This window comes from Leptodactylus fuscus, chromosome 7, assembly GCF_031893055.1.
Source record: "Leptodactylus fuscus isolate aLepFus1 chromosome 7, aLepFus1.hap2, whole genome shotgun sequence".
Taxonomy (NCBI): domain Eukaryota; kingdom Metazoa; phylum Chordata; class Amphibia; order Anura; family Leptodactylidae; genus Leptodactylus; species Leptodactylus fuscus.
The window spans coordinates 11,902,813-11,916,359 of NC_134271.1; the positions used below are offsets into that span (position 1 = coordinate 11,902,813).

Sequence of the window (13,547 nt, forward strand, 5' to 3'; positions counted from 1 at the left end):
TGGAGCTGGGGTGCAATACCAGACACAACCCATAGGCAGGCGTGGCGCTGTTTCTTCAGTAAAGTCTTCTATAACTCCTATTCATTGCAGCTGTCACTACTTCTCATCCACAGACTTATCTCTTTAGGCTCCTGAAATGCTGGACAGCTCCCTGGAAAGCTCATGTTACCCTCCAGCCTCATCTGTAGCCTCTTTATGAGCAGGCCCTACCAGGAGTTTGGCCTTTATAGGTTGGACTTTAGCAATTTTCCCCTCTGCAGTCTCTATCTCCCTGAGCTGATGGGTATAGACTAGTTGCTATGATGTCTGCAATACACAGCGCACAGAAAGTAGAGGAGAATCTACTCCATAACTTTTACTTCCTGCACCAGCGGGATCCTATAGGACATTCTAGAGAAGTCCTGATTTGTATGGAAGGAAAGCACTTACATATGTAAAGAAAGCACTTGGGGTGAGATAGAAACTTCCTATTAGCTGCAGCAGCCTCTGTCTCTTACTCAGCTCCTCCTCACCGCTCCCTCTCCATAGACTTCTATTGTAAACCGTAATCTGATTACGTCAATCTGATTACGTTTCTGACAGTCGGGAACGCCCTCCCTCACAGCAGCGTCTATTGTGCTGTACTGTGAGAGCGGCGAGGAACGCCCCTCCCCTCCAGATAGTGTCATCACTGGGAGGTAAGCAACGCCCCCTGTCACAGTACAGCACAATAGACACTGCTGTGAGGAAGGGCGTTCCTGACTGACTGGTCAGAAACGCCCTTCTGACAGTGAAGAGCTACGGTACCGGCACCGCTAGCTCTTCACCGAGGGGGTGGGGGGGTACAGAAAGCCAACAGTGCGCTGAATTCAGCGGCTTTCCAGCGTTATATAAAACCGCATGTGCCCCAGGAGGTGAAAGGTCCTCTTTAACCCCCAATTTTATAGGTGAAGCAGATTTCTTTTGACCCATAAAAATAAAAATTGCATCAAAAACCGCCTCATCTTTTCTGATGGCATTGTAACTGCAGTGTGCATGCACCCTTATAACAAACACCCCCTAGTCTTCCCCCGGTGTGCCTTGCCTGCGCCCCTCTGTGAATCAGCATTGTAACCTTGTATCAGTATGGCTATTTTCAGTGATAGCAAGTGAATGACGAGCCCCTTGTCCGTACCCAGCACCCAGTCTATGGTAATAACACAATAAGACACCCCATCCCCCCCCCCCCGACCCTAATCTGTGCCTTTAGCCTAGTCCAACAGGCAATTGGTAATTTGTTTGTAGGGGAAAGGAAACGGTACCGAGAACATTATGATTTCCGCCAGTGGCCATCGCAACGTGCGGACAATCGGCTTTTGTTATTCCCTTCTCCGTTTTCAGTCAATGACCTCCCGTTGTTTCTATGAGATTGCTATAGACATAATAAGGGGATGGATTCTGATGCATTTTGCATTTTCTAACCTGTAATTTGCTTTTAAAATGCGCGGATAATTCTCTGAATCGCTGGTCATTTCACTAAAATTATCCTGCTAAAATAGCGATGAATCGGGCCGCGGACACTAACTACGTGGGCTCTGAATTGCTGCCAATATTGGAATATAATTTACGGGAATATTTTCTGCTGAGCGGCTGAATGTATTACATTGGGAAGGTATACCGATACAGAACACGGCTGCTGCAAGCTCTGACCGCAGGATATCACCATTATACTACATATGTGAAACACTACAACCCCCAGCATGGCCAGGCTCAACACCACCGTAATACAGTTCTATACTAACCTACACTACAACCCCCAGCATGGCCAGGCTCAACACCACAATACAATTCTATAGTACCCTACATTATAACCCATGACATCTTCGTTTTGATATTTCTCTCTGTCAGCTCTTACAAGCAGGAGGGGGGATGAAGACAGTGTGAAACTGCATCTCATAAAAAAACACTGGAGGTTCTGCACACACGATAACTTATTGTAGTGGGAGTCGGTAGAGGAGCAAAGTTACTTTTCATAGGATACACAGGAGATTCTGCACACAAAATGCACATAGCACAGAACAGCAGTGAGAGTCAGTGGAGAGCAGTGCTAAGCTAGAACTCAGAATACAATGGAGGTTCTGCACACAGCACAATCAGTAAAGACAGGCAGTGTAAGTCAGGTGAACGCAGTGTGAAGCTATATCACATAGGATGCACTGGAGATTCTGCAAACAGCACACACAGTATAGACAGACAGTGTAAGTAAATGGAGAACAGGGTCAAGTTTCTTCTAATAGGATACACTGGAATTTCCACACACAGCACACACACACACACACACACACACACACACACACACAGTATAGTCAAGCAGTATAAGTGAAGGGAGCACAGTGTGATGTTGCATTTCATAGGATACACTGAAGATTCTGCACACAGCACTGATCCCCACTATTTTATCAATGCTTTCTTGTTCATGCAAAAATGGTACCTTCAGCAGCATGGTAGGAAATACATAAAATATGTCTCGTGGAGCTTTGAGGGCAGTGATCTGAGAACTGCCAGGAGGTTTGTGATGGATGAATAGCTCACATGAGGTCCTATATACAGGATAGACTGACAGATTGGGATCCCATGACCCAGTTTCGCATATGAAAGGGTTCAAGGACTGGGGTGAAGCACATTGAGCTGTTAGAATTTTGCTGATTAGTATCATATGTCAAAAAACATGCGTATAATCACACACATTGTACAGGTGACATCTACAGGAATCGCACACCACGACTTGTTTTATTACACTATATATTGTTTTGTATCGAAACACTGCCACCTAATGGACACAGAGTAGAATGCACTCACCTAGACTTGCTTGTATTTACCAGAATCCGCGCAAATCAAAGTTCGTGTTTTTTGCAAAATGTGGAAAATCAGAGGAAAAGAAAGTACCACAGCTGGTGCAGAGATCAGTGAGACATTTATCTTATAGTAACTTGCAGACATGAAGACGTTCCTGCAGCGGCACACATGTAATATACAGGAGGATATACAATAAATCATTATAGATTATGAGATCCCAGGTATTGATCACGTTCCCTTACATGTCTATGAAGGATTGAGATGCAAAGCGGATCTAAACTTCTAAGCAGCTAAAGGACTGACTAGGATCAAAAGCAACAAGTGCAAGAAAACTGTAAAGAGCCCTGATGGGCCCAGGGCAAAATAAGGGTCTAGTTATTGGTTATTTTCTTGGGCAGCCCCTTGCTCCTTATACATGTGGTATCACTTATAATCCTGCATTGTATATGTCTGCACTTATTGCCCAGGCCATCAACATTGTGCCGTTGAAGAATACAATGCCAGTATTTCAAGTACAGACTGACACTGCCCAGACGGAGTAGTAGGAGAGTAGCAAAAGCTGTCTGACCCCCTCTACCTCTTTCCTTTAAAGAGGACCTTTCACCACTTCCACAAACTTCAATTCTATAGGCGACGCTTCGATGATTCTGGCGCAGTTGGAATTTTTTCTCTAGCCCAAACTGTTCATTATTTTTGGCGCCTGATATCCTAACCAGACTCTCTAATATCAAGTGGGTGTCTCCCAGCTCCAATAAGAGGCAGACAGTGTCTTGCCCGCCCCTTGCCTGCTCCTCCCTGACACCACCCACTGGACATTAGGGAGTCTAGTTAGCATATCAGGCACCAAAACTAACAGCACTGGCTGCTCAGGAGTGGTGGGGGCTAGAGAAAAAATCCCAACTGCGCCTGAATCATTGGAGGGGTGACTATTAAAGGGTGTTGGTAAAAGATCCTTTTGCAGACTTTGGGTTAATGGGTAAAAATAAGCGCTGTAATATCTAAGCCGTCTCCATTCACTGGAGGATTACTGTACATCCACCTGAAGGATATTGCACAGTCCACGGTTCTTAGCCTATTGATCGTACATTGATTCAGTCTGTATAAGTAAGGCAATAATACCGTCCGCACACTAAATACTAAAAGAGCAAATCAGCTTAGCTCTGCCGGCAAACACAATTACACCGCTGCTATTAATTTAATTATACGTGGCGGCTCTGACCTATGAAAAGAGCGAGGGCTACATGTAACACCAGGGCAGAGACCAGGCCCTAGAGCAGGGGTAGGCAACCTTTGGCACTCCAGCTGTTGTCAAACTACAACTCCCAGCATGCATACTTGCTCTGCTGTTCTTGGAACTCCCATGGAAGTGAAGGGAGCCTGCTGGGAGTTGTAGTTTCACAGCAGCTGGAGTGCCGAAAGTTGCTGACCCCTGGACTATGGAACACGGATCCGGCTTGTAACATCCACCTGCTTAGTGATGTATTCTGTTGTGCATTTGTAAGTCTGACCTGTGTGAACTCATTGTTGCCCCCTGGTTTCTTCAGCCACCAGGGGGCGACAATCACATCCCACAATTCTGCACCATGAAGCTTGCATTACTGCACACTGCCATAGAAAAGTGATATATATGTGATTCCAGATACATCATAACAAACTACACCAATAACTCAAACTAATGTATCTAGTGTCTAAAAACCTGCAAAATCCCGTAACATTTCCGGATACAGCGCTGTTCTCAATTATTTTGCTTTTTGTTTTTAACCCTTTCGTAACGAGGACGTTTATAATCAGCTGCTGTGAATTAGAAACCACCAAGGAGATGCTATTGACAGATCCAATATTCTTATTATATGTCTACTGTTAGAACCTGGAGTATATAATGACATGTGTGACTGGCGCCCTGTTCATGGGACTCCCATTCTCGTGCAGGGGGTGTTAGTGATGTCCGTCCTGCAATTCTGAGGATAAATGATGTATGTTAAGCTTATTGTATTGGCTACAGAGCTCCATTATGTCTGTAGACACCACTAGGGGGAGCTAAGACCTCTGGACATTCATGGGAAGTAGCTAGTGAGGCGCAGAATGAAATAGGGTGCAACTTTGGTGCAAAAATGGAGCACATTATCACACATCTAGATACCTTGATACATTCCCCCAGTTCGTTTAGTTTTTTGCAGGGCTCCTTTAAGAGTTGTCATGCAGGTCTATTGCAAAGATGAGTGAATGAAGGCCATATCTAAAAGACGTAGGGCTGCAAGTAAAAGCATGCACTGCACCATAGATGATCTTCCATGTTCCTGCCCATCTTCTGAAGGATTCCCCCAGGCCACACTTAAGAGATGCTGCTGCTTCAGCACCGATGATCTGCCCATTCTGCAGATATCACCTCGCATCTTGTTCTACCCGCTCTGCCCCCCTGACTACGAGATGTTCCACGTGCAGGACTGTGGGTGCACAGAAGCCTTTAGGACATGCGAGAGCCTATTACTGTGGCCCGTGATAACAAGGCGCAGATTCCTGAGTCAGAAGGTCCCGGTACCCCCCACGCTTTCAACTCTCATCCAACTCAGATGATCTAAATAATGCACAGCGCCTCCAGACACGCGGCTGTCTATGTAGGTTAATTACATGCGCAGCACAAACAAGGACAAGGACTGGTAAGGAAATAATGACAGGGATGTGACCCCGCGGTTTGGGAATTGTCCTCAGCCATCCTGGCCGGAAGGATGGGAGAGCAAAGAAAGAAAAAATTAAAAGTGCAAACTTCAGACTAATTCCCAGGAATGAGAGACAAAGACGACGTACCGGAGGCCGCGCTGCGAATGTTCATTGTGATTAGTCTGACCGACCTGAGAGCCGTGTACCAGGGAGATGGACTGAAGGTGAAAATGTATCTGGATATCAAATTATAGTGATGACGTATCATGAGGATAGGTCTTCAATATCAGATTGGCAGGGGTCTGACACACGGCACCCCCACTGCTTCCTATTGACAGGCCTAAGACATCATATTCATCAGTCACATGACCGGTCTGCAACACAGTCCTTATCAAATGAATGAGACTGAACTGCAATACCAAGTGCAGCCACTATTAAATGAAAGGCGCTGTGAAGAGGCAGCAGCGCTCATGCTCAGCCTGTGCAAAGAGCGGTCACCGATCTAATAGTGATGACCTATCCTAAGCTTAGGTTGTTAGTATCTTAGGTTGTGTGCACATGGTGCAGATAAAACACCAGCTATAAACTACATCATGCAGTACGGATTCAGTTTTTGGTGAAGTTTCTTAACGTTACCGGTAAAACACGTTTATTTAGCAGGGCTCAAGGGTAAAATTAAAGAGGACCCATCACCACCTCCAACTACTCCAACTCTTTATATCCTTCAATAAGCACCGATCCACTGATTGCAATCCAGGTAAGATTTTTTTTCTCTAGCCCCCACCATTCCTGAGCAATCATTTTTGTTATTTTGAGCACAACTGTGTTATCTACTGTCAGGTTCTTAGTCTATGACAACCCACCTGACAATAGAGATCCTATCTGGCATATTGGGTGTTGAAGATAACTATGCCAATTGCTCAGGAACGGTGGGGGCTAGAGGAAAAATTCCAACCGTTTCAGAAGCAGTGGAGTGTCACCTAGTGAAGGAGGCAAAGAGGAGTGTTGGTTGAGGTGGTGGAAGGTCCCCTTCAAGGTAACCTGTGCATGATTATGGTGGGTTTTACTGTCTACAGTGATCCACATAAGAACAGCTGAGTTTATGAGGCCATACAAATGAATGGGCATGTACTACAGTCGTGTGCGCGGGGTGGGGGCAAAGAGAATGCACCCAACTGCACCATGTGTATGCACCCCAAGTGTTGCGAAACCTATTTAAAGGGATGTGTGAGATCAATGCAACTTTTGTGGGCCCAAATATCAGCCTAGAATCCAGCAGAGGAAGGAAATGTTTCCCACTTCCCTGTAGAGAAATCCGAACCACTTTGGCAAAAAAAAATACAGAATATTGCAAATCCTGCCAAAGAAACACATTGCCCACTTTCCTCTACTGGGATCCAATTCCTTTTTGGCATAAAATCTATAGATATGGAGGTAACAGGGTCCACATGTAGAAATGTCATGGAATTTTCATTGGAAATGTGTCGCTACTGGCAGCAGCTACCCCCGTATTGGCACTCTGGACTCCATTCTTTTGCATCACAGCCTGTTTATGTATATGTGTGTGTATATGTGTATGCGTATGTGTGTGAGTGTATATGTGTGTGTATATGTGTGTGCGTATGTGTGTGAGTGTATATGTGTGTATATGTGTGTGTATGGTGCCTTTCCTGCACACAGCATAGTCAGTCAGGACTTGTGCAACTTGTCCACATAACAAAATGAAGATCCGCACCCCACTGGCAATGCAACTCCCTCTCCCTTATTCCTGGGTGTCATGGACACCACTGCAACCTTCCCATGCTGCAAATTGATGCTAAATGTGGAAAGCCTTTAATTAAAGGGATATTCCCATGAAAAATCCCGCAGTGGATTTCCCACAAGTTCCAAGATTAGAAACCACTTTGCACGCCCCGAAGCTCCCGACCACAACGCCTTGGCGTGGAGATTTTTCACACACAGTTCTGCAGATGGAGAAGTCTCACAAGATTACAGATCATCAGCCATTTACATTTACCAGGTACTACAAGTCTCAGCAGGTTCGCACACCAGATCATGAAGCTGTTTCCTGACTTTATTCATGTCACACATTGGGTAACATACATCAGATTCCTCCGCACCTTCCCAAACACCTCCCTCACATGACAATGGCACATACAGAGATACCACGTCTAAAAATACACCTCGGCTATACGTCCTCACAGAGCGTACGGTATATACGCTCCATTCAGATGATAGGTGGTGGCCCCATATATGCCCTGTCCTGTATATTGGGGATAGGCTGCATTCATGGACAAGCCCTAAGTGCATCCGGCATAAGTCACATTGATGACAACGTAAAAACTAAGTGTCAAGTCAGGTATCAAAACTGTATCCCAAAGTGTCGCAACACGCCATAAACATCTCCAGTGCTAACAAGGACAATCCCAGTCCTAGGACTGACAACAATATACAATAAGCAGAGCAGCCAGATGACGTCCAAATAGCCAGCCAAAGCTATCCTCCATCATAGAGAGAAAGAAATAGCCTGGAAGAGCCACAACTCTGTCATCTACACCTCGGACATGGTCGCATGGGGAGTTTTAGGTCAGTCTTACCTTGCCTTCCATCACTTGGCTTGGGCTGAACTTCTTCCACACATTCTGCAGGAAACCATCCAACGTGTCCCCTCGCATTTCCTTCCCAGAATCCTCCTTCTCCGATGCTTAATACTGCAGAGAGATGGAAACCGCGATTACTGGTGAGTACAACTATCTCCACCTTTATGTAAGGAAATTGTGCGAAAATACAATTACACATAATCCCAATACAAGGAATGTCTTCTAGAACAGATTGATAAAGATAAAGGAATATGTATATGGCATTGGTGTGGGTCACAGTAAAAAGATGCATATTAATGTGGGCAGAACTCGCCATGGGTGAAAACCAGTATCAGATTGCAGTGCAGCGGGGTAAGAGCACTAACTACTGAGCCACCAACACTGCTAACCACTGAGCCACCGACACTGCTAACTACTGAGCCACCAACACTGCTAACTGCTGAGCCACCAACACTGCTAACCACTGAACCACCAAAACTGCTCACCACTGAGCCACTGACACTGCTAACCACTGAGCCACCGACACTGCTAACCACTGAGCCACCGACACTTCTAACTGCTGAGCCACCAACACTGCTAACTACTAAGCACCAACACTGCTAAGCGCTGAGCCACCGACACTGCTAACTACTGAGTCACTGACACTAGTACAGACTGACTAAGCAACACTGCTAACCACTGAGCCACCGACACTACTAACCATTGAGCCAACACTTCTAACTGATGAATCACTGACACTACTACAGACTGACTCAGCAATACTTCTAACCTCTGAGCCACCAACACTGCTAACCATTGAGCCACCAACACTGATAGCTGCTGAGTCACTGACACTACTACAGACTGACTCAGCAATGCTTCTAACCACTGAGCCATCAACACTTCTAACCACTGAGCCACCAACACTTCTAACCATTCAGCCACCAACACTGCTAACTGCTGAGTCACTGACACTACTACAGACTGACTCAGCAATACTGCTAACCACTGAACCACCGACAATGCTAGCCACCAACACTGCTAATCATTGAACCACCAACACTGCTAACTGCTGAGTCACTGACACTACTACAGACTGAGTCAGCAACACTGCTAAGCACTGAGCCACCAACACTGCTACAGATTGCGCCACCGGCACTGCTAGCCGCTTAGTCACCATTATTGCTAGTCAATGAGCCATAAACACTACTAATCACTAAGCCACCAACAATGCTAACCACTGAGCCACAGTGTTGGGACATTATGCACTTTAAGGGGGCTTTCCAGTATCAAAGATCTCCTGCCCAATGCCATATACCTGCTAAAGCGAATCATTCAGGAATATACCCATGCTGATACAGATTGCCCAAACGTGCCACATGATTCCATTCTCAAAGGATGTCCCTGTTTCTGATGATGTTGTGTACGTGGACTCCTCCAGTCCATTCTGACAGCTGAGAGGTATCAGTTGGGGGGTGTCCCTATACAGTCTAACACTGACGGTGCCAGACTTTTTAGAGATACACTTATTTTATCAAGAGGAGTGGTAAACCCCCATATTTCTAGGAGAAATAACAGAGGTATAAAGCAAAGTCAGCAGAACAGAGGCTCCAGAATAGTTATTGGATGGGCCTGAGTAAAACAGGAATATCAGGGTGTAGCGCAGTGGATGTGGATCCGCTAAATTGATTTGGCTTGGGGCTGACCCTATATGGGGATCTGTGTTTCACTGCAGAGAACCAGGAGTAGTCTTACGCTGGTGAAGAGTTGCTAATGCAAGGTACTGAAGGGACAGGCAGAGATGAAGTCAGGGTAGGCAGAGATGTGGCTAGTGGACTAGCCAAGGTCAGGGCAGGTAGAGTTTGTGCGTAACAGTATTCAGGCAGTGGTCAGGGCAGGCAGAACAGGTTTAGAGTCAAGTAGACAGGCAGGTAAGGACACAGGCAACTGGAGTACACAGTAAACACCTTCACAGGACACTAGTAAGCGAGAAACCCCGTGGCTAGAGACTAAAGAAATTGGCTGGCCCTTTAAGTGTGGGACAGAGAGGCCGTCACCACATGGGAGCATGCTGTGGTCTGCACAGAAGAGGACCGTGGTGAGAGGGGAAGATGGGACCATGGCATTAACAGGAGAGATGCCGACCTTTCTTCCTAGGAAGCGTTTACTGAAAGCGGGGTCCTTCATGCTGAGAACCGTTTCATTCAGCAGCTCTCAGCTTTGCCTAATCTGGAGAAGAGAGTCTAGACAGAGGAAGAACCCCCACTCTATGACTTGAGGAGGCCTAATAGGAAATATGGAGATGGGGATATAGAAAGTTTCCCCTAGCAAAATCCAGATGTTGTAACAATTGTTCAGAGTCCTAATGAGGCCGATTCGCCTGCAGCTGTTGTCAGATCCCAGCTGTTAGTTGTCAGATCCCAGCTTTTTAGTTTACGGCGAGGTGAGAAGCCAAAAAGCTTGACAAACAGGCACTAAGGTCCATACTGAAGTATCAGGACACGGGCAGACCCCTCCTCTACGGTCTCAGGCGCCGGCACACATCCATTCTGCATGCTAATCATCAGGACTAATCGCCTTCATTATCTTTGCATGGTTTGCGGTTTTCCAATCAGTTCCGCCATGTTTTCCAATTCAGACAATGGAATAATTTTAACTTCTCTGCCCAATGGGAGAAGTGATTAAAAATGTCTTCTAGCCGTGATTTATCATATGTACGTGTCCCCTATAGCTCTGGGGAATAAACGCTCCATACTGTAATGTCTGACGTACATGACCTCGTAAGTATCAGCATGAATTGGGAATCCATGGCTTCATGTCATCCCGGTCAAAGGCGGAATCTGAGGGCAGTGTGAACAGAGCCTTTGATGACCTATATCCTAAGGAGAGGTCACTAATATCAGTTTATCAGTCTGACACCGACAATCCCATTGATCAGCTCTTCTCGGTAGTAGATAGACAGAGAATGGAGCAGGAAACAGACAGCGCTGTTCTCTGTGTAGTGGCGGAAATGAGGTACTGCAGCTTAGGTCTCATTCAAATGAATGGAAGCTGAACAGCGGTCTGCAACGGTGATAAAACTACAACTCCCAGCATGCTCCATGCACATCTATGGGAGGTCCAAGGGCAGCAGAACAAGAATGCATGCTGGGTGTTGTAGTTTCCCATAGGTTGCCTATCCATTGACTGTAATGTTGATTTTAACAGTTCAGAGTCTCGTGTTGGTTCTTGCGCAGAGCGGGCCGCCTGGCGTCCTGAAGCGCGGTAGGTTTTTACCATGTAGCTGGCGGTCTGTTAATCAAACAGTTCACTTCATTTCATTAACCGAGCCCTAATCTGCCAAAGCCATCTGCTCAGAAGGGAAAAAACACACATCAAGCTTCATCTATTCTCATTTCCGTTCCAAGCCTCCCATTACACGAGACAAGACAGCTCTATTGTACTGCATATAGAAGCGGCAGCAGATACTGTATATAGGATGGCCTATAGAACAGGAGATTACATGAGCCTACGGGGGGCTCTAGTGAGTAGGAGGGGGTATCTGCGTTAACTAAAATGTCGCAGCTGCGATGTGGACCAGCGTGGGGGGCCGCAGGTCACCCCCACCATAGTAGGGCTGAATAAACCTCTTTGATCTACGGTACTTTCTGATTTCCTTTGATGGCGGTCTGTGTATAGTAAATTTATTCCTCCGTCCCACTGGTGCACTGGAGGAGGAAGATTTAAGATGCATAACCTTCCCCTGTCAGAAAGGAGAAGATTCACCTCTTCATGGCAAAAATAGCAGCATATAGTCAAGAAGAAATTGTGAGGAAGGGTTGTGCTTCAAAGAAGGGGGCACTATTAGTACGCGGGGGACACCGACGGGATGGGAATAATGGGAAGCTTGTGTGTGCAGTCATATTGTGAACAAGTCATTATGGTGGTCTGGGCCTGATGGATAAGAATGGGATCATGTAAATGCTGCTGATTGTTGCACAAGAGAACCCAAGCTGAACTTTTGCACCAGGACCCACAAACCTAGTTACACCCTACTTGCTCCCAGACATGTCCCCAAGCCAAACCAAACACCAAACTGCACAGACGAGGAGTAAAAATACCAAAACTGTCCTATATTGAAGGTGAAATGTTTGGCTGATTGCCCCAGTCACATCTCAAAGATCTTTAAATCGCTCAGATATTGACTTACAAAGAAGTCACCTAAAGATGGCGCTAGAGAGACAGTTTCTGGGGAAGAATTAATTGACATCCTTTTTTTCCCATAGGGCACTGCAGAACCAGACCATGACCAGACGTAGACCTGAGAGAAATGCAAATATTTACCCATGAGCCATTGCATGTTTCCAGGGTTTATTCCTTATCATTAAGATCATGTAGTGAACTGAACAGAAGCCAATGCAGCACCCAGGACATGTCTGGTCAGTATGGCTACGATTAGTCCCAGCAGATTGGCCCTATTATTTAATGGGAATCTGGATTTGGCCCTATGCATATGAGTGTGCATCTGATGTGGGGCTGAGGTTGCAGCAGAATGCACTAGGATGATACTTGGATATGTCCCCATGTCCTCCATTACATAACACAAGCATACTTGGCCCAGCAAAGTAGGTACAGACAATTTTGGCTAGGGGTTAATTTACCCTGTCTCTGTAGAAGAACACATGCATATCTGAACATGCAACACAAAAGTGGTTGAAAGGTAAAAGCCTGTTTGGTCAGGCTTGGCACCATTTTGTTGGAGACATTTTTTGTTTGATGGATTCAAGTAGTTTAGCTGCAAATGCTGAATTCCCTTTTAGGGGTTAACCCTTTCTACCTCTTACCCCTTATCCGGTCGCCCTTGTGCAGTGGGATCTCGCCTTCTCCTTGAGGTTGATAAGGTTTTACCACAATAAAATGCCTCCCGGGCAGTGCACTGTACAGCTTGCGTTTTGGACCTTGGTAATCCACAGCAGTGGCCACCTCCTTGTTGGGACCAGGACTGAAAAATACAAAAAGATCACCAGAATTACATTACGTCTCCTCCAATACAACATAGGAAACATGACATAGAGCAAGAACCAGAATCCAGTGGCTACACAGACAGAACCTTTTCCTTGGACTAGGTCACCATTTCCTTACAGGCGTCATCTGAATGTTGGGGTCTGCTAATTTTCTTTCCAGACGCAGCGCCACCCTTGTCTACAGGATGAGTCTGGCATTGCAGCTCTGCAGATAATGTCACTTTCTGAGGGTCTGGTAGTTAGTGTAATAGGTGCAGGACTGTTGCAATGATCCCAGACCCCTCTTTATCTCTGTAAAATGGCCATGGACTCCTCATACTCTGCACGCTGTGTTGTCGTAGTCTGAGACACTCCCACCTACTCTCGGCTGATCCATTTAATTTTAGGGGGAGATTGAGGCTACTAATGCACAGTACACCGCGTAGTCTCAGAAGTTGATGGTAATATATAGCCATGAAGTGGGGCCAAAAAGACAAAAAGGAGGAGCCTTGTA

At 46.0% G+C, this 13,547-nt stretch overlaps 1 protein-coding gene across 1 annotated transcript in view; it reads right to left on the minus strand.

Moving 5' to 3' along the window:
* Window positions 1-13,547, minus strand: part of SHANK2 (SH3 and multiple ankyrin repeat domains 2) — a 282,554-nt gene that overhangs the window by 127,514 nt on the left and 141,493 nt on the right. Inside the window, exons 12-13 of the mRNA XM_075281002.1 lie at window positions 12,875-13,032; window positions 8,070-8,183 (exon numbers count right to left, since the gene is read on the minus strand). Of these exons, the coding sequence (XP_075137103.1) occupies window positions 8,070-8,183; window positions 12,875-13,032 (272 nt within the window). The remainder of the gene's footprint in view (window positions 1-8,069; window positions 8,184-12,874; window positions 13,033-13,547) is intronic.